Here is a 24379-nt window from a genome sequence, read left to right on the forward strand (position 1 = left end):
TTTTTTGTCAACTTGATATAAAACTCTAGCAATAATGATACCAGTGTAGTAGTTCAAGCCTATCTACTTGGGAAGCAAAGATAAGAGGATCATGGAGTAAAGTAGACTCATCATAAAAATTCATGAGACTCCATTTCAACCAATGGCTTGGCATGATGGTGCACAGCTGTTATCCCAGCAACAGGGGAAACCCAATGGCTGGGTGCAGATCAATCAGCATCATGAACCTGTCATCCCCAGCTATGCAAGGAAACACAAATAGGAAATCCTAGGAAACACAAATAGGATATCCTAGGAAATAAGTCAAGACTCTCTCTCAAAAATAGCCAGCAGAAAAAGGAGCTAGTGGAGTGGTGCAAGTGGTAGAATGCCTGCCTAGAAAGCTTGAGGAGCCAAGGTCAACTTCCAGTACTGTCAAACAAACTCCTCCAACAACAATAAAAGTATTTTGGGAGGCAGTTTCTAGGACTCTAAGTGACACCTTGCAAATCTATGCTGACCTCCTGGAAAGATTCTACATGGATGCCTCAGGGTGGCCTGGAAATGTTCAGAATATCTGTGAGGAATGGCACAGTGAGGCAACCACTTTCAACACAGCTTGACCAAGAGAACTGGTGTCAAAAGAATCAGAAACTGAATGGACATTCTTAGAGGCTTAATCCTCTTGAGATAAAAGCCAAGAGCCCTTTTCACATGGAGCTTAAAGAGATGAGTTTTGCCAGGATGGGCACGTGGGGTGGGAAAAGTGGTAGTGGAGTGAGTGACTGAAAGAGGTAGCATTCTGAACTGAATCAACAAGCATTTTTAAGGAGACTCCTTAATGTCCCCATTTTTATTCATTTGTTTGACAAATTAAGTGTCTACTGTGTGCCCAATACTGTGTTGGTTCTGGATTTTTATGACACAGTATAAGCTGTATCATTATTTTTTAGATATCCCCTCGTTTTAAAAAATATTTATTTATTGTCAAAGTGATATACAGAGGGGTTACAGTTTCATATGTAAGGCAGTGAGTACATTTTTTATCAAACTTGTTACTTCCTCCCTCATTTTCCTCCCACATTCACCCCTCCCCCAGCCCTTCCCCTCTCCCCAAGTAGGCTGTATTATTTGGGAAAAGTGAAAACTAGTGCTGAAAGGTAAATTTCGTGTAAATATAAATAAAGTTGCCAATGCAGGGAATATCACTTTGTGGGTATAAATAGCTCACAAGGAGTCCTTCTCTCCCCCTGCCCTGAGTATTTCTAGGAAACATCAATTGGCATTCTCTACATAGTGCATGTGGTCTCCAAAGCCCAGGCATGTTCAGGTCTGCCCCATTTTACAGGGCATTCCTTTTAGTAGAACCTGCAAATCTTAGCAGAGAAAACTCACCCCTTCTACAATGATGATTAACAAAGCCCACCTTTAACAAACTCTTTTTAAGGATGAGGTCCTCTGTCTAGAAGATTTAAGATTGAGAACACCGAACAGATAAAGGGAAATAAAGACATAAGAATGTTGGTATATTTGATTCCTTTAGGACAGAACAAGAATCACAATCTCTGCAGTGGAAGGAGTGTCAGGTAGCAGAAAAAAAAATCCTTCCATAGTGTTCTTCTTTAGAGAATCATAGTTTCTGCTCTGTTCCAAACACAAAATCTCATACCTTGAAGATGCTTACCTTGGTTTGGATGAAATAAAGAGCTAGAAAATTATTTTGCTGCTGAACTACACTCGATAATTACACCCAATCAATGCCCAGCCTTGTATGCTGTAGTCCCTTAAATATTTAAAAATAGCTACTGTGCTCTTCTTAGGTTAAAAGTTTCCCAAACAGTATACCTTCAGAGCTTCTATCATTAACTTCCTGTATCTACCCTGGACTTTCCCTCAGCTTTCCAACCTCTCTGAAATGGCTGCAAAGCAGACACACATAGAGGGACCCACACTGAGTACACTTCTGAGTTGCTGAACTTTACTACTATAACCTTCAGTTGATTGCTGGAATAGCTTTTTAGTAAGTAGCTTTCAATCCTAACATCTGAGTGTAGCTGCACTAGCATAACCCCAAGATTCATTCAAAATAAGTCTCCCCTTCATTTCTCAGTTGAGTTTGCTTTGTAAAGTTCCTTTTGACTATATGGTACTGATTTAGAAATGTTAGAAATTATGAGATCCAGTAGAGAAGCCTTAAAACAACCTGTCAGGTAGTACCTTTGCTTCTCCTATATAGAAGCTTAGTGGAGTGGAGAAACAAAGCAGGAGGTAAGACACTGATGCTGATGGCAAAGCTTAGGCTCAGCTGTTAGCTCCTCAGACTCCAGGGCACAGCCTCTGGGACAGTCTTTTCCTTTGAAATACTATAGAAGAAATGCAACCCAAACAAACAGGAATGCACCACACAAACAGGAAACTCCAAGAGAACTAATATAAATGGATAGGTAGACCTTAAGTCACACTATCTATTTGCCTTGCTCTCCCCCAAAGCTGTCTCTATAATTATGCCAAAGACACAAAAAAAATAAAGGAATGATGGTCAAGAACTTTAGATACCAAAGTAGCTGCAATAACAGATGAAAGTGCTATTTAACAGCAACAGTATTAAATACAGCAAAGGTACACAGGCCTTCCAACATGAACATTATGGGAGGTCTAAGGATGGGGATACTCAAGGATGAGGACATGGTGGCAAGGATGGAACAGTAATGTTCTAATAAGGAAAGGGCTTTACTAAGTTTTTTTCCATATTCTTCATAGTTATCTTTGGTGTATCTAATACTTTTACATAAAACAGACACAAAATATTATCTTTTAAACTTTCAATAGGCAGGTTGTTGAAATTACAATTTCTTTAAAAATCTTGTTGCCAAACAGCCCTGATTACTCCTAAGCACATCACACTTCTGCTTGAAACCAAGATTTAAAACTTAATACTGACCTATCTTTTCCCTTCGCATTTGCACAAAGGATGGGAGTGCCACTTACTCACAACAAGGAAGATTGTAAAGAATACTGAAAACGGAAGAATGAACAATTAGGTAATTCAAAGTTGGTATGATCTTTATAATTGCAGGCTTACAAGAAATAAGCTTTTATTATTCTAAATGAAATGAATTCATAGGCCATTATATACATCTACATTCAAAGGTAAATGCAAGGAGAAGATAGCCAAATGACTAATCTGCAGTTTTGGAATCTTCTATATTTCTCCTAGTAATAAAAATAATCAAGAAGAGACCCATGCAGTTTTCTCACAATGAAGAATACAAACACAATTGACATCACTGGGAAAAATGTTTTTAAAAGAAAATATAATCCCTGTATTTTGGAATGAAATATTATCTGACACATAATACACAATAATTGCTTTACTATACACTCCTTTTTCAAAACTAGAGTTCATTTTAGAAATTGAGTTAAAAAATTATTCATCCATGTCATGAATTGTATTGCCATATAAGCGAGCCATTCTTTTCTTCTTATAAACAAGAGCAAATTACCACATATGCAGATGCATGTCTCAGTACCTTCAGGCAATGGTGTATTTACTTGCATAAATATTTAAAGTCAAACCTTTGAATTTATAATGAAGTAGCACAGCACTTTACAAAATAAGGTACTACTAAATTTAGATGTACAACAAATAAGACTCTGTTCAGAATACTAATTATTGCTGTTGACATTCTAAACCTAAAATAAGTAATGATATCATTCAGATTTCATCTAAACATACCTAATACATGCTTGGAAATCTTAACAGGTGTTGATGAAGCCTGACTGGTAAAATTCTTAAATTAACTAAGGCACAAGAAAGCTTTCTGTGTGGCACTTTATCATCCCCTGCTCATATCCTCAATCACTATAGGAAAGAAGAAAGTAAAATCAGAAGCCCCTATGATTTGTCATCTCCTGCCTGGGTGTTCTACTGGGATCAATTGTTCTCACACAGATGTAGGTGCTGAAAGGCTGCACTATGGAAGACATTTACAGGTGTAAATATATAACATCATAAGGAGTGTTCATGGGAAACTGTAGTGCATGTTAAGATAGTTTAGTAGTTTGTATGTTACTTCTTATGATTCATCTCCTGTTTTAGTATGCAGTAGTTAAATATACTAGCTCTCAGTGGACCCCACAAACCATTGAATGTTCTAATTATGTACTTTGAAATGGTCAGGCAACAATAGCTTTACCTGTGATTGGAACTTTTGCCGAGATGCTTTCTTCCTTGCTCTCATCTCCACAGTCACTTGAAACATCTGATAATTGAACACATGATAAAAAAATCAAAGTTATGAAACAGATATTTCCCCCCTCGATGCTAGGGATTGAATAGAGGGCCTTACAAACTCAAGACAAGCCCTCTACACTAATCGATACTCCTAGCTTCATATTTGAGAGTTTAATGGCCATTTCTTTTTTAAAAGATTAATATACTTTATTGTTATTATAGGAGAGATGTACAGATGGATTAGAATGACCTGAATCAGGTAATGATGAATATATTTCCTTTCGTACAGTATCTTCTGTTTCTTCATTCTTTCCCAGTCCCTCCCTTCCTCCTTCCCATCTCTACCCATGAGTTGTATAGTTCATTTTCACCAGAGAGCTCCACTACTACCCTTCTTACCCTTTTCTCCTCAAGTTCTTTGCCCTCTCCCCTAATTATTCTTAATATTCCCAAACGTTCCTGAAGATATATGCACAAATACCCCATATATAAGGTAAAGAAGACAGAATCATCAAAAACTAAACATTTTAAAAAATACCAAAAAATCTTTGTTTCCATATCTTAGAGTTCATTTCAGTATGTATATTATTTTATGTAACTATGAAGAGGCACTTAGGCATTGCGCCTTTGTGTTTTTCTCCTAACAGTATCCTATTTTGGTCTCACTGTGTGTGTATCTAAAATTTTGTATAATTTGTCATATTCCACTAAATTTTTTATCTAACTTTCACATATCAGAGAGAACATGCACCATTTGTTTCTCTGAGCTTGGCTTACCTCACATGTCTAGTTCTATCCATTTCCCTGAAAATGACATTTGTTTTATTCTATCTAATATCTGTGCAAGATTCCACTGTGTATATAGGTAACACATTTTTTTGGATTCACTCATTTATTGTGGGGCATATGGGCTGTTTTAATGGCCAGTTCTTTTATTGTCTCTCTACTTACTGGGTTCGGTTAGCTCATTGTTTGAAGAATACTGCCAAGTGATTAGGTTTGTTAACATTCATAACTTTAAATTTATTTTATTTTATTGTAAAGGTGATGTATAGAGGAGTTACAGTTACATAAGGTAATGAATACATTTCTTGTCTAAAAGTGTTACCCCATCCTTCATTCTCTTCCACTTTCCCTCCCCCTCAACTCCCCTCCCCCGCAAATTGTAAAGTTTATTTCCAAGTGTCTTGTGAGTATTGCTGTTCATAACTCAGAACACTTATTTTATTAGAAATACAACAGGACTACAGACCTACAACTAGGTTTCCCATTCCAATTAAAGAAGAACAGAAATATCTATTGGGAGGTGGCATAAAACAAATATCATGTATCTCAAAATCAAAAATACCTTCTAGTTAGTGATGTTTTATAGGTAAGCCTTGAGAAAGAGGATGTTGTATTGACTCTGAATGCCTTTTGCTGTGAACAGACTGTTTAACAATAGTTACCTTGTTCCCTTGTATGAACACTGTTGAGCCACAGAGGGGGTTTTGCTTCCTTTATTGCACTATTGTCATTCAGAATAGATGGCAAGCTGCAAGATGATTCATTACTGTGAATAGCTGACCTATGGTCACTCTCTTCTGTAGGAGCTTTTTTCAATAATGCTGTTGCCTATAGTGTTTCAAAGAAAGCACAAAGAAATCACAACAATTTGTAACCACATTCCCCTTGGTTTCAAAGATCTAGACTTTAACTGAAATTAAAATGTTCTCAAGGTAAAGTAACAACTGGTTATTTTCAAAACAATTTAATTCTATATAAAAATTTTCACTTAAGATAACTTTTTTTTTCAGGAATGAATCTTGTGTAATATACAAGGGCTCTGAAATGATCACCTCTGCTGATCTGAGCTAGTTTAATCTTCCTTTGATATGCCCAAAAGTCAGAACCCTAGAACACCTTTCTGAAGGAAAGATTGATTCTCTATTTGTACAAGTCCTGTTTTCTAGAAATGCAACAAACAACTGGTTTGGATTGAGAGAAAGATTTGAAAAAATAGGTTCTTGTGGTTCCCTCAACTCCCTAGATAGTAATGACCCCTTAACGTCCCTCCCAATGGGGGACATTACAGAAAAATGTAGTGGCTGAGGAATCTTCACTGAGCAAAAAGATGAGTAACCTGATTATGAATCCTAATTTTGAACCAAGAATAAATATGATCTACACTTGCCTGTAGGTCACTGGGGAGTGGGAACCTCACCTGTCAGGCTGCACATCTTTTTCTCAAAGGGCACTAGATTGTCTCAGATTTTATCACATTCAACTTGAGAGGTGAAGAAAAAGTAGCAATTAACAGAACCTGACTTCTAATTTCCAGATCATCAGTTTGCCCCTAACATATAAAAATACGCTGGTAACAAGGAAAGGCTTAGGAGAAAATCATTGATCACATCACCCTATTGCGAGACTGTATGCTTTGTTCACTTCCTACTAGAAAGTGGCAATCTACTCTGGAACAGAAACCCCGATGGCAGTGGGCCCCATGGCCAGTGTCCGACCCAATCTGTAAGAAATGGACTCAAGATTGTATAAGCTAATATAAAAAGCAGAACTGGGCAAAACTTCACAGGTCATCTATATCTATGAAGGTATCAGTGACAGAGCAATTATTTAGTAAATGAGGGAGAAAGGAATAATCATTTCTTGTGATTAACATGGAAGGAGTGAAGGTGTGCTAGTGAAGAATCATTAAGGCAGAGATGGCTCAATCAACCTTGTACATTTAGCCTTGGCAACATTTGATGTCCATTGTCTTCAGCCTTGACATCTCTCAAAGCTCCTGCCCTCTGCCCTCCCTAAAACTTGCTGGCCTCCTGGTCCCATGGCCTATGATGGAAGTTACAGAAAGCTGATTTGGGGGGATGGGGCTTCTAGTCCTTGGCCAAAGGATTTGATGTTAAGTTAGCTACCTGTGGTGCAGTTCTAGTGAGCAGGGTTTTTCCTACTTGTATAAGCTAGTTCCTAGATTTTATTCCAGTTGTGATAACTCTCTATTGGAATAACATGCTCTGGACTCCCATTTCTGAAGAATGGAATTCAGCATAGGTTCCTGTCTTGAAGCCAAGACCTAGGCTCATCTCTTCTTTGCTGGCTGTCATCCAATCACATCCTAGCAGCTTACATGGACCTCTCTACTACATTTGCTTCTGAAATCTGCCTAGGAAGAGAAACGCAAAGTGCAGACACTTCTTCCTTGAACTACCTTCTCTCAACTCTCATTATGCTATCTGGATTTTTGATCCAGTCTGTACTCAATAATACTGGGCATATAGAATGTATCTTAAAATATGAACAAAAATAACTGACCTAAATTCTATAGCAAAAGCTATAATTTTCATTTTCTGAGGTTTAAAATAATTCCTACATTCTGAGAACCTCAATTATGTATATCTAAATCCTATTACCTTACTATAATAGTTATAACTAATAATTTCTTGACATGACCTGTTAATAGTCAGTGTCAACATACATTTTAAGAATAAAATTACTGAGGGAGGAATGAGGGACGAGGTAACAAACAGTACAAGAAATGTATCCAATGCCTAATGTATGAAACTGTAACCTCTCTGTAATTCAGTTTGATAATTAAAATATATATATATAAAAACAAAAAACAAAAAAAGAATAAAATTATTAAAGGACTGTGAAAAAAAGTTTTTGTTGTTGTACTTTCTACTGTGGAATTTGCAGACAATGTAAAGATTCATAGGTTATTGGGGTTTTTTAAAAATGAATTCAATGGCTTGCTTAGCAATGATTCATAGATTTTTTAAGCAATTTAAAACAAACACCTTATTACTCCTTTCCTCCCTTGAATTCCAAAACTGTTTTGGCATTTGCAAGTTATCAGGATCAAAATGGAGTCATTTATGTCAATTTAACAAAATAGAGCCAGGGAAGCATGAAGGAAAACCCTTATGCATGTATGCCTATGACAGGAACTATGCAAGGAATTCTTCAAAACTACATTATAATAAGTCTGCCTTAATAGTGGATTATACATGGTTTTGGCCAAGCATGGTCAGAAGATAATTTTAAAAATCAAAATGAATTTCAAAACCAAAAAAATTAAATTTCTGTGCATGCATGCATTATGCAGCTCCACTGATGTGAAACTCTTGGACAGTTCTGAGAGCTTTGGAGCATTCAGGTTTTTTCCTCCATGGAGACTGCCTTGGAACTACCTAACTGCAGATTCTTGTATAAGTGCTTGCATAAGCTGCTTGCTCAAGAACACTTCACTAACAATGACTGCTTCCACTAATGAGTTAACACAAGCTCATATAACCAATGGACTTTTACTTGTGTGATTTCTCTTGTAAAGGTTCCCTTTTGCCCAAATGCTTGCATGTACTTATGGTCCATCAAATTTCTCAAAGATGAGTACTTTACAAAGACTTTAGTGCGTGTCAGATTGCAACATGAGAATGGCTGGACCATGGAGGCCTCAGATAAAGCAATGGATCTGTCTAATGTATCTTCTGTAAAGAATCTGTAATATAAGCCACTAAAAAGCAAGGAAGAATAACAAATGGACAGAACAAAACTCAGCCTATGTAATGACCAGTCATATGTTTTTTAGACAACAACAACTTCTAGCCAGGCACTGGTGGCTCATACCTTGTAATTCTAGCGACTCAGGAGGCTGGGATCTGAGGATCATGGTTTGAAGTCAGCCCTGGGTGAAAAGTCCCTTTGAGACTCTTATCTGTAATAAACAACTCAAAAACTGGAAGTGGTGCTGTGGCTCAAGTGGTAGAGCATTGGCCTTGAGCACAAAGAGACTCAAACATAGTGTCCAGGCCCTGAGTTCAAGCCCCACAACTGACTAAAAACAAACAACAACAAAAAAACTTATGCTAAGTCAGGAAAACATCCATAAGACATTCTCCAGATAGTATTTGTAGATATTTCAGAAATCTTTATTTCTAAGAAAGCCCCTATTTGAAAAAGCTTGTATGAAAGTGGAGATACTAACTCATAGCTATAAAGGGAATAAAGCCCAGAGAACAGTTTACAAGATGCTTTGTATATCTCATGGTGGGATTGGGCCCTGCAAAAATGGAGCTTACTCTGAAAATTACTGCCAGAGAACAATTTTTCCATGAGCTTTCTCATAGTGTCTATGAGTGGACTATGCATAGGTTTAAACATACTTGCTATTGATAAATTTTCTCTTTGAATTAGATATCTTTTGAATTCAGGAAGGGAAACTGGAGAGCATTTTACCATTCTCAGCAATCTGAAGCCTAATATCAGTAACTTAGTCCTTTGCTTTGCTGCCTTTCTTGAACTAGGAAACAGGTTTTAGAAATTACATCCACAGGACACAATGACACCTGCATGATGACTGATACTGATAGCCTCCATGTTTCAGATCTTACCACACACAGGTAAATCACTATGAATTACACTTAATAGTATTCCTAAAATTTCTGTCTCAATTCTACTAGAATTTTCTTCAAAGTTCAGCTTAAATATGAATCCTCCTATATTTGAAATCATAAGAGTCATGAGTCACCTAGACTGACTTAATTTATACCAAGAAACTTATCAATTATGATATTCAAATGTATAAATAGATGAAACTGTTAATGGAAAAGATTTGTATCTAAAACTCCATTTATGAAAAGTGAAAGGTAAAGATCAAACTGCTAGAAATACTGTGACAAAATGTGCAAATTTGTATCTTAAAAGTTCTTATGAGCCAATATGAAATAGTAGGAAATTGAACACAGAACATGAACTGTTAAATTATAAAAGAAGACATACAAATGGCTAATAGGTACATAAATATTTGACCTCAATTGTAACAGAAAGGTCAAATGAGTAAAATAAAACTTACCATTTTCACCTCTCAAATTTATTTTTAAAAAGTTGATCACATTTAGTTTTTTAAAGAACTCAAAGAAATTACTTATTCACCCATTATTGCTAACTCTAATGAGAGTGAGAACTAGGAAAGCATAGCAAAGGCATGAAACATGTTCATACCTTTGACCTGCTACTTCTCTACACCTAGGAATTCATCCTAAGGAATTTGAAGAAGCTAAATCGTACAGATATTCTCTGAAACTTTCTTACTGGAAGAAAAATAGGAATAAATTTAACAGAAGCACAGATGACTAAAAAGAGAATGAGCAGGGGATCTAAAGCCATTTGAAATGATGTAGAAGACTATGAAATAGTATAAAAGGAAATTCACTTTGTGAGAAAGGAAAGTAATGTATACAAACAATGCAATGCAATTATGAATAGCAAATATCACACATTTCAATGTTAACAGACATATATAGATAGATAGAATCAGGGCAGTTTTTTTTTTCTTTTTGTTTATCTTGATAATTCAAAGTTTTTTTCCTGATTTTTTTTTTTTTTTTTTTTTTTTTTGCCAATCCTGGAGCTTGAACTCAGGGCCTGGGCACTGTCCTCGAGCTTTTTTTTGCTCAAGGCTAGCACTCTGCCACTTGAGCCACAGCGCCGCTTCTGGCCGTTTTCTGTGTATGTGGTGCTGGGGAATCGAACCTAGGGCCTCGTGTATCCGAGGCAGGCACTCTTGCCACTAGGCTATATCCCCAGCCCCGATTTTTTTTTTTAATACATCCTAGCTCTAAAAGAATCTGACTTCTGCATAGGAGTATAAACACCAAGAGAAACAATGTGAGAGTATGTGATACAATTATATTGCCCTCTATATGTAAGCCAGTGCTCCTGACACAGCTACAGGAAAGCAAGGGTATTAACAACCATGACCTTTCCCAATGGACATGAAAGTAATTTTTTGGTGTTCAAAGAGGAACACAGGCATCATTAATTAAGTTACATTTAAGTTAAAGGAGATGATGGGAATTTATTCATGTAGCAATGAAAACAAAGGAATATGAGCCGGCAAATGCGTATTCAGGAAGAAAGGATAAGAAAGCAGTCCATCATTTAGGGAATGAGTGAACATAACTGTAGTGTGTGCGCAGTGCGTGTGTGTGTGTGCACACGCACGCGTGTACATAGTGGGGAACAGAACCTGACCTATTCTGAGTGACACCAGCAAGCTGCTCTGCTATATCAAACTTCTCCCTGACAGAAACAGACATCACTTGGGAGACAAAAAATGTTAAGCCACTTTGTATTTTAATGAAGCATCCAACTCATTTTTCCCCACATAAAGTAATTACAAATTTTTCTGAATTAAAAGCATGTAGCTCAATTATGTAATTGCCTGATAGGTTATGCTGGCCCTGTCGGATCTTATCTGGTCTCCAGGGGACATAATCTGAGTTTCTGTGGCTTTGGTGATGTATTTACTCAAGAGAAAGGATTGACTGGAGCGGCCAGCACAGGGACCCACAGGTAAACATAATTTACATGTGGTTGTTTAATTAGCCACTTACTCAAGAGATCAAAGTAAATACTTCTGAGTTTCATTAGACTCCAAACCAAGTAATTGCTATTTGGGGCCTTACATTTTGAAAACCACTTATTTTTAAGATTTTTATCTAAAGAGAAATATTGAATCCATAATATTTATTAAATGTTCACATTGTTCCAATAAACCAAAACAACTCAAAGATACTTAAAGATACAACTCAAGGATACATAAAAGGGATGAAGATGTAACTCAGTGGTGGAGCTTATGTGAAACCTTGGTTCGATTCTCAACATAAATATCAAATGATGTGTAATCCAGTTTTAGAGCACAACAAAAGCATGCTGTCTTCACGTTCACAAGTCTTATCTTGCTGGTATAATTTTGTTAACATTGTTTTTTGTTTGTTTGTTCCAGTACTAGGGTTTGTACTTGCTTAACGCTAGAATGGCACTCTATTACTTGAGCCTACAGCCCAATTTTTTGCTGTTTCTTTTGGAGATGGAGTCTGGAGAACCTTTCTATACAAGCTGGCCTCCAAGTAATTGTGATTATAGACCTCACCTATCAGTACCCAGCTTTCATTTCACTAACATCATCCTTTGGGACTATGCATTTCTTCAGCCTCACACAAATGTTTGAGACACTACCTGTTTATAACTATTTTTACGGATAGTTTGTTGATATTAATTTGCTGGTAATTTTTTGATTGTTACAAAATGAGATTATGATGATTTAAAAAGGAACTGAGGAAGGCTTCTCCAAGTGGCTTGACCCCTTTTACTGAAGATGTAAATTCTTGACTATTATATACCCTTTTATGTCATCTCCTAGAAGGACAAATTTTATTATTTCCTTCCAATAAATCTGGGCTGATACCTCTGTATAGTAATGAATCAAAACATGTTTGATTAACACCAGTGATTTTTCAGCATTTTAAAGTATAGAATATAGACAGAAAACCAAGATGCTTTTAACTTCCTTTGAAAGTGTTACAGTACATATACTTAGTTAGTGTATTTCTGGAGCTCAAATTAACATCATATTTAGAGCTGGGATTCTTCTACAAATGTTATGCAAAAGGTCTAACAATACAAAGTTAAAACACACCAACCAATCACAAAACCTCACATTACTTTTCCTATCATTATTTAAAAGGTTAATCATTCTTAATCATATGCTATTTCCTCAAATGAATACAATTGTGAAACTTACTTTTTAAATAAAAATTACTGATCACTGTCATTAAGTCCACTTTTTTGACTAAGAAAACCGTGTAGCTACCTACCTCCTCTTCAAGAGAATTGTCACCTTCTTTCAAAGTGGCAATATGCTGACCCAACTGTGACTTCAATAAACCCCAGTCTGGTGTTTGGTCAGATCTGCAAGGCAGAAACAGGGGGCATATTAAAGATTTGTAAATATAGGCAGTACTAGATTACTTTTAAGCTGCATATCTTCCAAGGATTAAAAATCCAGTTAGAAGAATTAAAAGTTTATCCAGGAAAGTCTAGAATTTACTATATTTTAGACAAGAAACTATGAATCCAAATATCTTTTTAAATTAAATCTTTGGTTATGATTTTTCATTGCTAGTAAGAATCTTCAACTTTGGCTGCACATAGATCTACTTAAGAAGTTTTGTAAAGTCTAGGTGCATGTTGCCACACCTACAGAATCTAATGAAACTGATCCAGGCTTTGTGATTCTGAAGTGTCACCATGTATTGTGGAAATACAATATGAATGATAAAGCTCTTAATGTCACTAAGAGACAAACACTGCATTTCCATCTTGACAATAGTTTCTTCTGGTTATTTTTACTATGTTTTACTTATAGTAAAAATGAAGATACTATTAGAAAAGAATTCAAAAGTAAGCCTAAATTGCTGCACAAATGAGAATGAGAATCACAATCCTCATTCTAGGTCTGGCTGCAGGATATGTGTAAGATAAGCCTGGAACGTATTTTTATACCAAAAAGGATGTTTCAAAGATAAATGAGTAGTGTCAAAATGGCTTAGGCAATCTAAGGGGCTCCATCTTAGGGGCTCCATCCGCCTCCTCCTAGCTGCATCCTTCCCTTACAATCTCATTTCAGCTTCCTGATACTCACTTCTTGGCGTTTCACTCCTGTATGTACTACATATACTTCAGTCAACTAAATTGTGTATACAAGCATATGCCTTTGTGTATGTTTACATAAGAGGTTGTATTTTGGTCTAAGATCCACACATGTCTTCCTGGGCTTGCTTTACTTTGCTCAGCAGGATGTTTTCCAGAACCATCCATTTCCCTGCAACTCAAGACTAGTAAAATGTAGACAGTTGGGCTGGGGATATGGCCTAGTGGCAAGAGTGTTTGCCTCGTATGCATGAGGCCCTGGGTTCAATTCCCCGGCACCACATATACAGAAAACGGCCAGAAGTGGCGCTGTGGCTCAAGTGGCAGAGTGCTAGCCTTGAGCAAAAAGAAGCCAGGGAACAGTGCTCAGGCCCTGAGTCCAAGGCCCAGGACTGGCCAAAAAAAAAAAAAGTAGACAGTTGGTGGATGTGAGTGATATGCATATGGGGCTTTAAGTGTTCAAAAATTCTCAACATAAAGAAAAAATACAAACAAAAACATTTAAAAAGTGTAGGAGCCAGGTGCTGGTGGCTCACACTTGTACTCCTAACTACTCAGGAGGCTGAGATCTGAGGATCATGGAGCCAGCTTGAGCAGGAAAAGTCCATAAGATTCTTATCTCCAATTGGCTAAAAAAAAAAAAAAACCTCATAAATGGCACTGTGGCTCAAAGTGGTGGAGCACTAGCCTCAAGCAAAAGAGCTCAGGGACAGTGTCTAAGCCCTGTGACCAACTGAAAAAAAAAAAAAAAGAAGTGTAGTGTCTGACACTTTGAAATGTACAGGAAAAAGAGAATGATTGATGGATAGAAAGGAGGACCAACTAATCAATATGAGAATGCAATAAAACATCAAGGGTAGAATATGGGTGGAAAATATATGACACCCTGTATGACTTCTTTTACTCTTCTGTATAGTTGAAATTTTTCATAATAAAATGGGGGATAAAGTTAGTCTAGGTACAATTAAGAAGCTTCTTTAATAAATCTGAATTGTAATGATCTTTGCCTGATCCAAACCTAGTTTCTTTCTAAGTATTAATAAAGTGGGATGAGTCATTGGAATCCTTTAATGGAGCTTCTAAAGATGATTCTAAGGCTCCTGACTCATTTGACAGTAAATTCCTTCAGCAACTAGGTTCCTACCATACATAAATGATGTCCTATAACACTAATGAGGTCTCTGTTCTGATTACATGCAAATGAAGCAACCTTTGCACCAGTATTTGGTTTATCACTAGATGTCTCTCCCGGGAAAATGTACTGACTACTGGTCATCATCAAATACTAGTCGATTCATCAGGTATATTTGTTGTAAAAAGTAAATTAATTATGTTTCTGGCTTAAAAGCAAGTTTAATTAGGATGAATTATTTAAATTAGTCATGTGAATTAAATTATGAGAGAACATTTTCTCTGATAACTCTTCGATGTGATTTCTGTAGAAGTTAAGCCAAGGTTACTTTACTTCAGTCACCTGCAACTACTCCTGGATTCTGGCATGAGATAACTAGCTAATATTTCTCTTAATTATTATACTTATTTCCAACAAAAAGATAAAACCAATAAATTGACTTGCCCAGGGTCATACTTCAAATGAACTATTAAAGAAAATATAGCATTTAGATCTGTGACTTCACAACAGCTATGGCAAAACCAAGCTTTCCTATAGGTATATTTTAGGACAAATGAAGAAATTGGTATAGGAGCCATGGTTAACCCTTGAATGGAGTCACATAAACACACTGTGATGGCTAATCTCTAGATGGTCAACTTGATTGCTTATGAGGTTAGTAAACCACATCTCTAGGTGAATCTGTGAAAAAGCTATCAGAGATTAGATCATAAAGACTCTGACATAATGAGTGGATTGATCCCTGATAGATGCATAATATGAAGACATTATTGGGAAATGATAAAAAGTAAGAGCTGGGGACCAGTTGGAGGAAGTAGATTCCTAAAGGCATGTAATTGAGGGTTTTATCTTGTCCTGAGCCTTTCTGATATTTCTGTTCTCTGCTTCCTAATTGCAATGACATGAACTGTTTTGCTTGCTCTGCTCTCCCCACTGTAACAGACAGACACTCTTGAAACTGTGAGCCAAAATAATTCTTTCCTTCCCTGAAGCTGTTTCCTTCAGCTATTTTGGTCACAGCTATGCCAAAGCTACTACTACATATATCTAAAACGAGAAAACCTTGTAAAGACGTAAAAAGAATTGAAAGGAGTTTGTTTTTTTTAAACTTAACAACTAGAAAGTCTACAACATCAATGTCACATAGCACAAAGATAAAGTTTTATGCAGGTAATTTATATAGTCCTTTAATCAAAAACAGAATTAACAACTACTTTAAATCTTCTACAATTAATTTCTTATACTTGAAGTAGCTTCTAATCACAAAACCCACTTAAACAAAAGTACTTCCTAAGTACAGTGATTTATAACATAACGACTCAAGTTTTAGCTGCAAAGTAACAAATATCCTATTTTGTTCTAAATATAGGCAAGTACTTTGTTCTAAATTTTGTTATAAATATAGGCAAAATATATTAAAAAGTTTTTATATAGAGCTCAAAAAACTGAACCCTCAAAAAATAAACCCTGAGGGCTGGGGATATAGCCTAGTGGCAAGAGTGCCTGCCTCGGATACACGAGGCCCTAGGTTCCGATTCCCCAGCACCACATATACAGAAAACGGCCAGAAGCGGCACTGTGGCTCAAGTGGCGGAGTGCTAGCCTTGAGCGGGAAGAAGCCAGGGACAGTGCTTAGGCCCTGAGTCCAAGGCCCAGGACTGGCCAAAAAATAAATAAAATAAAATAAACCCTGAAAGAATCAACAACCCAATGAATAAATGGGCTAATGACTTAAAGATAGACTTCTGGAAAGATGAAGCAAATATAGCCAATAGACACATTAAAATGTCTTCAACATCTCTGGCCATAAAGGAAACACAAATCAAAACAACACTGAGATTTCACCTCACTCCAGTCAGAATGGCCATTATCAAGACAACCAACAATAATAAATGCTGACATGGATGTGGCCAAAAGGGAACTCTATTACTTTGTTGGTGGGAATGTAAAACTGTTCAATCACTCTAGAAAGCAGTATGGAGGGTCCTCAATACACTAAACATAGACCTATCATATGACCCCTGCTGTTCTACTTCTGGGCATTTATTCAACAGAGCATAAACAATAATACACTATAGTCACCACCACAATCACGTTTATTACAGTATTATTTACCATAGTCAAGATACAAAATCAACTCAGATGCCCCTCAATGGATCAAGAAAATATGGTATATATACACAATGGAATTCTACTTATCCATCAGAAAGAATGACAGTGAACCATTAATAAGGAAATGGAAAGACTTGGAGAGGATTATGTTGAGTGAAGTAAACCAGACAAAGAGCACAGGTTACATGTTTTCCCTTATTAGTGGGTACTAGAATGTGCCTATAAATCTAGAAGTAAACACACTGGGTGGCACCCAAGCAGTTGTAAATGAATTAACAAGTATAATAGAATCTATGCAGAATGCAAATAATATAATTATTTAGAAAGACTAAGTCAACGTCTAACAAAATGAGTACTAAGAAATGGGTACTTGCAAAAAGGGGTTCAAGAGGAAAGATGCAGAAGAATGAATGAGGGAAATGAGTAGAATACAGACAATAATGCACTGTAAATGCCACAGAACTGAGACAAATAAGGGACGGGGTTGTGGGGGGGGGGGTGATGTTGAAGGAATGACACAGATCAAGATGCACTGTATATATAAATTGCTTTGTTAAATGGCAAAAAATTCAATACATAACCTAAAAATTAAGAAAAATGAGAGAAGATGTGGGGTGGAAGGAGTGGGTAAGAATGTTGAAAGGAGTAACATTGATCAAGATGCACTGTATTTATAAACTGCTCTGTTGAATGGCAACTCCTTTGTACAACTACATAAAATAAAAATATATTTTACAAAGATTTTTACAAGTGTAATATACTGATATTAGAACTAGGGAAGGGAAAGAGAATATCAAAATCAAGAGATAAAGGATAAAAAGACAAATGACTCCAAAATTAATACTTACAAGTTGGTGTACACCAACTGAACAACTCATGGGAGAAGAGGGCAAGGGGGAGGGGAGGAATGAGGGAGGAGGTAACAAATTGCACAAGAAATGTACCCATTGCCTTACATATGAAACTGTAACCCCTCTGTACATCACTTTGACAATAAATAATACTTTTTTAAAAATAGATTTTTAGGGCTGGGGATATAGCCTAGTGGCAAGAGTGCCTGCCTCGGATACACGAGGCCCTAGGTTCGATTCCCCAGCACCACATATACAGAAAACGGCCAGAAGCGGCGCTGTGGCTCAAGTGGCAGAGTGCTAGCCTTGAGCGGGAAGAAGCCAGGGACAGTGCTCAGGCCCTGAGTCCAAGGCCCAGGACTGGCAAAAAAAAAAAAATAGATTTTTACAAGTGTAATACAAACAATATAAAGTTGACGCAAATTTTTAACCTGAGAGTATGAGCATAGTTATATCTGAAATAGATAAATACGCTAAAATTACTCAATGTTAAAATGTCTTCTGATGGCAATAATTTTAAATCAATTATCCCAATAATAAAAATAATTTAACATTCATAATTATTAAAATAATAACTTGGTTCTTTTTTTTTTTTTGCTAGTCATGGGTCTTGAACTCAGGGCCTGAGCACTATCCCTGGCTTCTTTTTTGCTCAAGGCTAGCACTCTACCACTTGAGCCACAGAGCCACTTCTGGCTTTTTCTATAGATGTGGTGCTGAGGAATCAAACCCAGGGCTTCATGTATACGAGGCCAGCACTTTACCACTAGTCCATATTCCCAGCCCCCAAATAACTTGATTCTTTACATACTAACAGTGGAGCCTTAAGTATAAAGGTCTTTGAACAATTAATTCTTGCTATAACATAAATCAATAATGATGACAGTGCTGTTTCTGTCCTTTTCTGAGCAGCAATTCAACTTTTTGTTTTTTGCAGCACTAAGGTTTGAACTCAAGAGATCTGTACTTGCTTAGCAAGTACTCTACCGCTGAACCAGACCACCAGTCTGATGAGCAGGAATTCAAAATCTTCATATCATCTTTGAGGGTGTGCTCTGGGTAGATTAAGAGCACCAATACAGAGATGGACACTGGTAGCTCATGCTAGGGATTCAGGAATCTGAGATCTAAGGATTGTGGTTCAAAGCCAGTCTAGGCAGAAAAGCCCATGAGACTCTTACCTCCAATTAGCCTTCAAAAAGCTAGAAGTGGAGCTGTAAATCAAGTGGCAGAGTGAGTAGCCCTGAGCAAAAAAACTCAAGAACAGTGCCCAGGCCCTAAATTCAAGAATCTCATGGACTTTCCCACTGAGGCTGATCATCAGAACTCAGCCAACTAGGTAGCTAGGATTATAGATGTGAACCACCAGTACCTAGCTAAACATATTACCTTATCACCCACAATGGGATAATAACATCAGTTGTGCAGAGAATTCAAAATGCATATGTGCTTTCCAGGTACAGGTCACAATTATGGCTTATGACAAAAAGTATACAAATTAATATAAAAGGCAGTAAGAAAGAAATAGATTGGTTAAAAAGCCTTGCAATATGTAACCATGAGACAACGTACAGAGCTCAGAAAGACTCCTCTCAAGCTGTGGAGGAGTGCTATAGGACTGTAGTTCTTTTGTATTGAGAGTGATCAAAATGTGAAAGAAAAAGCTACTGAGAAGAAAGCTCATTTCCAGTATCGCTCATTGTTCAGAGATCACCAGTACAGATGCAGAAGGTAGTATAAAATGGAACTACCTAATTTGTTGAAGTTTGGTGTGTCAAGGTCTCTCTAAAGACTATTTATTATCTTGACTTATACCCACCCCATGATGAATTCAATGTATACTAGACATAAGTTGAATTCTACTCTAAAGAAAACATAATTATCTTGTTTATACTAATATAAAACAGCCAAGATGGCACATGAAAGGTGGAGATGGTATTAGATGCAGGCTGAACTGCCTGTTCTTTCAGCTATATACTGTCCCAAGCATCTACTAACTACTCTGGGTAATAATTTGTTCTGTTAGTAAACAGAGCAGATGTTATTTAAGTAAAAGGAAATACAGCCGGTCCTCCCTCCAGGACACTGGAAGTATTTTTGCAATGAATTAGATACCAGCACCCATGACACATTACACATATCATATATTTGTGATTGTAGAAACCAAATAAATAGCCCAGATGTCTGAGGCTATAATGAGAAACTCAGACCAGCTAAAAAGTGAGTGAAGGATGTAGAATTGACTTCTGGCGGAAATAGGGAAGACAACCAAGAATCTTGGATGATATTTTCCATCTACCAGGAAACCACTAGCTCTCTTATCCCAGCTTTATAGCTTGTAAGTCATAACTAAGGATGATGGGTCTCAAACTAAAGGGACCAGAATTCCCTAAAGGGCTCATTAAAGCATAGATGGCTGTGCTCCATCTCCCAGAGGCCCTGAATCTGATGGGCCTGGAGTCTCAGAATAGCATTTCTCACCAAGCTCCCAGGTCTTGTTGATGCTGTTAGTCCATAGACCACACGTGAAAATAAAACAGCTTTACCCTGGACTTCTAAATCTAGGGCAGACCTTTTTTTCTAGTCTCTTTCTTTATATTTTTTTCATTTCAATTAGCATCATTTTACATGGTCATATGTACACAGTTATTGAGCTATTGTGATCCTCTGCTAGAACTATCCTAGGCATATACTAATTATTACAAACGAGGGAAACCATGCAGCCTATGTTTCTTTGGGTCTGGCTTACTTCACTTAGTATGATTTTTTTTCCCAAGTCTTTCAATTTCCTTATGAATGGGGTAATGCCATTCTTTCTGATGGAAGCATTGAATTCCACTGTAATTATACCATCTATTCATCTACTGAGGGGCATCTGGACTGGTTCCATATCTTAGTGATGGTAAATAATGCTGTGAGGAATACCGTTGTGCTTGGTAGCTTTAGGGTGGCCTTGTTTGTGGTCATTTGGGTAAATGTCTAGGGTAGACTTAAAAACTTGGCTTGGGGGGCTGGGGATATAGCCTAGTGGCAAGAGTGCCTGCCTCGGATACACGAGGCCCTAGGTTCAATTCCCCAGCACCACATATACAGAAAACGGCCAGAAGCGGCGCTGTGGCTCAAGTGGCAGAGTGCTAGCCTTGAGCGGGAAGAAGCCAGGGACAGTGCTCAGGCCCTGAGTCCAAGGCCCAGGACTGGCCAAAAAAAAAAAAATAAAATAAAAAAAACTTGGCTTGGACTTACTATGCTGGAAATATAACAGGGTTGTTCACCTGGATGTACTAATATACTACTCAAAGGCTTCTCTGGTCCCCTCTCAAGTAAGCACTTTAACATACTCCTTAGTTCATGTACAAGCATAGATTTCTTAAGCATTACTACTAGAAAACACTGAGTAGTTAAATCCTCTTGGCAATTAGATACAAATACATTTACAAGCAAACAGGTGGGAAGTTCATGAAAAAAAAAGTTAAACTAATATCTCTTTAGTGTCTACTAGTCTACCCTAAGTGCTTCTCGCTGCCCTTTGGCCCTCACCTCCTCCTCCTTCTGCTTTGACACCTTGAAGCTTTGGGAATAAGAATGCCCATTCCACCACAGCAGTAATTTCATACCAGTAACTGGTAGCTTGCTTTTCATTGCTGCCACCTCCAGCAAAGAGTCTGGGAAGCTGGTGAAGGACAGCTGCTCTGCAAACCTCAAGGTCTCCTTTCAGAATGTCACTGTGATTATAGAGCCTATAAAATAAATCAGGTGCTGCCAGAGATGTTTATTTAAAAACAGACTGCCAGCTTTTAGAAGCTATGGTGGTTCTTTTAGGTTTACTGAAATACATCTGTAATATAATTTAGCCATAAAAATGCAGCAACTACACTATCTCTCAACAAGGACGTAAAAAGGATTGTTCTAAAAACTTGTTTGTGTGTTTGTGGCAGTTTTAAATCCATCTGAGGAAATAACATTTAACTCTTTGATGGCTTTTAATGATGTTTACATCCATAGCTTGGCAATCTCATTCCCTATTCCACATAACTGATAGGAATGCTAGATAATCTTAACAGCAGAAAAGGCTAATTTTATATGTCAATCATAACAAAGTTAGATCTCTACAACTCATGAAATTTACTTAAATTGTTACTGCTAAGAAACTTCTGGCTGAAGTATAGATCACATCCTCTTTTCTAAATATACAAAGTTGATCTTTTTTTCATGTGAACCCTACTTCAGTAAAATTGTCTGTATTTATTAATAATAATAGGAAGGTTTGGCCACTGTGTTAGGTTAAGCCTATCACTGTATCATAATAGCTTCTATATACATTGGAGAGTTACTACCTTTTAAAAAATGTTTACTGGGGGAAAACATAATTCTAAACTGATATGGAAGAAAATACCAAAGACAAAAGTGTTTCTGTTAGATCTGCTAACACTTCTTAGTTTAGAATATTCAACACAAAGCTCAAAAGGAAAGTAAATGTGATCTACAAGATAACTTAATGTTACTTTTCAAAGTGTTATTCATTGGTAATTAATACTGTAGTTGGGTAAGTTACAGAATCTATTTAATGGTCATGTGCTTGACACCACAAAGAGGAAGGAGATGTCCGAATTATGCACTAGAAGGGTGAACTACTCTGGGTATGCCTGCCTACCAGATACTGATCTTGCAAGACTGCCATTAAGGTCTCCCTTTTGCAGTACTTCATTGTAATTCAGGTCTCTGAATCCACTCTGAATTTAGGCAGGTGAGTATGTGTCTCACACCTATATGAGAGACTACTAAGCTTTTCCTCAACCATACCATAACTTTTGTATGTTTTCCCATGAATGTTGTCTTTTGAAATGGGGACTTAAAATCGGAGCACAACAGGCCAGGCTGCTTAGGCTTGAGTTTCTCTATGAAAAAGTAGCCTCAAAATGCTATGTTAATGGCTGATATAAATTGTGATAAGTTCAATTATGTAAAATTACTTTTAAACAGTTTTATAAAATATTTTACTATGGCATTAATAAGATTAAGGAATTATAGAGCCATGTAGCTGGTCACAGCCAAAGTGTTATAGAAGGAAACTGTATTTCAAACTGAACAACTCAAAGAGGTTCCAGAAGTGATGAAAAGCCAATTTAGGAACAACCACAGGTGTATGAACAGGACAAAGCAACTGCCTGCTTCCAATTCCAGTGTCTGCTGAAAACTAGGTGGGAATTTCACTTTCTACCTGGCTACATTCTGTCTCTATCTTCCTTCTCTACCCTTCTTCTATGAGCACTGGCTTCCCTTTTCTACCCCCAGTGCTCCTCCCTATACCCGCCCCCCCCCCCAGCTGCCACAGTCACCAGTGTATAGGGCTTGAGGAGGGAAAAGGGAGCTCTGCTCTCAGGATTTGAGCTTGGAATGGTTCCCTAAGAAGAGAGGGTTTAAGGCTGGAAAAAGTAGAAAGTTCTTCGTAAAGGGGCTCTGAGTGCCTTTCATTGCTTCCTCACACTGACCTGTTCAACCTCATTCAGGCAAAACACCAAAATAGAAGCTTTTGTTGGAAGCTTTATCTTTTGTTAACAAAGGAACAAATTAAACTGTAATTCTTTTCTAGATGCTTCTCCTCTCCTTGTGTTCTTTTGGCACATGTGCAAAAACACATGAAAGCAAAATGAACAGGCCTCCTTACTTCACAATTATTTTTAAATTTTAAAATCATAAGTTTCTTTTGTCTCTGTTTGAACAGATCCAGCCAAGTTTCAAAACTTTTCAAATTAAAAAAAATATACAATAACCTAGTTGGGATTTGTTGGAGCCCCCAAAGACTGGCCCAACTCCCCCGTAATACCTGGCAAGTGTATTTTTCTTCACAGGTTCAAAACAACCAGACTTATTTTTTCCCTTGGGACTTTCCAAATGCCTTTCAGCTCTATGCATTCAATCTTTGGTTCTTAAAATCCAACACTTCTTAAAAGAGTGATGCTTATGTAACAACAGTTGTGTCTACCTCTGTCTACCTGGCATGTCTATGCCTATTACTTCAAAAACTTGCAGACTACACAGGGTCCTTTTACACTATATTTTCTATTTTGAACACTCTCAGCAACTAATACCATCCTTTTTGCTTCATGTAAACTGCTGATTTTTGTGACTAGCACAGGACCTTTCATGGAACACAGTCAGAATTTGGTGAATAAGCTAGTAAATGCTTTTATGGTGGGACTGATGATAAGACTGGTAAGGAACATTTATATATGAGTGATGGGGATATTCAAAGGGAACCCTAAAATGGAAAATCCTTGGTTCAGTATATATTTGCTGAGAATCCTGTTCTCTCTCCCCCATGGCCTACTTGCTTTAAACTGCAAGTTAACTTTTCTAGACCCAGGCTTCTGGCTCTTTATTAATAATGAGTAGGAAAGAGGCCTGGTGCAAAGATACAGGGAAGACCTGGTACAGGACCCTCCCCCCCAAGACTAATTTTGCTCTGCAATGTTACTCATCATTATGTCCTTCTCATCTGATCTGAGATGTTTTGCTACGATCAGTACCCTGTCATTATAATGTCATTATACCTTAAGACTGGATCCCCTCCTCACCTCGGGG

At 37.2% G+C, this 24379-nt stretch overlaps 1 protein-coding gene across 2 annotated transcripts in view; it reads right to left on the reverse strand.

Moving 5' to 3' along the window:
• The window catches only part of Kiz (kizuna centrosomal protein), an 87326-nt gene that overhangs the window by 24609 nt on the left and 38338 nt on the right, over nt 1-24379 (reverse strand). For both annotated transcript variants that reach the window (XM_048348712.1, XM_048348711.1), the window contains 3 exons: nt 12868-12961; nt 5662-5827; nt 4176-4241 (listed from right to left, as the gene is read on the reverse strand). In XM_048348712.1, coding sequence (XP_048204669.1) covers nt 4176-4241; nt 5662-5827; nt 12868-12961 — 326 coding nt within the window. The remainder of the gene's footprint in view (nt 1-4175; nt 4242-5661; nt 5828-12867; nt 12962-24379) is intronic.

Source organism: Perognathus longimembris, chromosome 6 (genome assembly GCF_023159225.1).
Source record: "Perognathus longimembris pacificus isolate PPM17 chromosome 6, ASM2315922v1, whole genome shotgun sequence".
Taxonomy (NCBI): domain Eukaryota; kingdom Metazoa; phylum Chordata; class Mammalia; order Rodentia; family Heteromyidae; genus Perognathus; species Perognathus longimembris.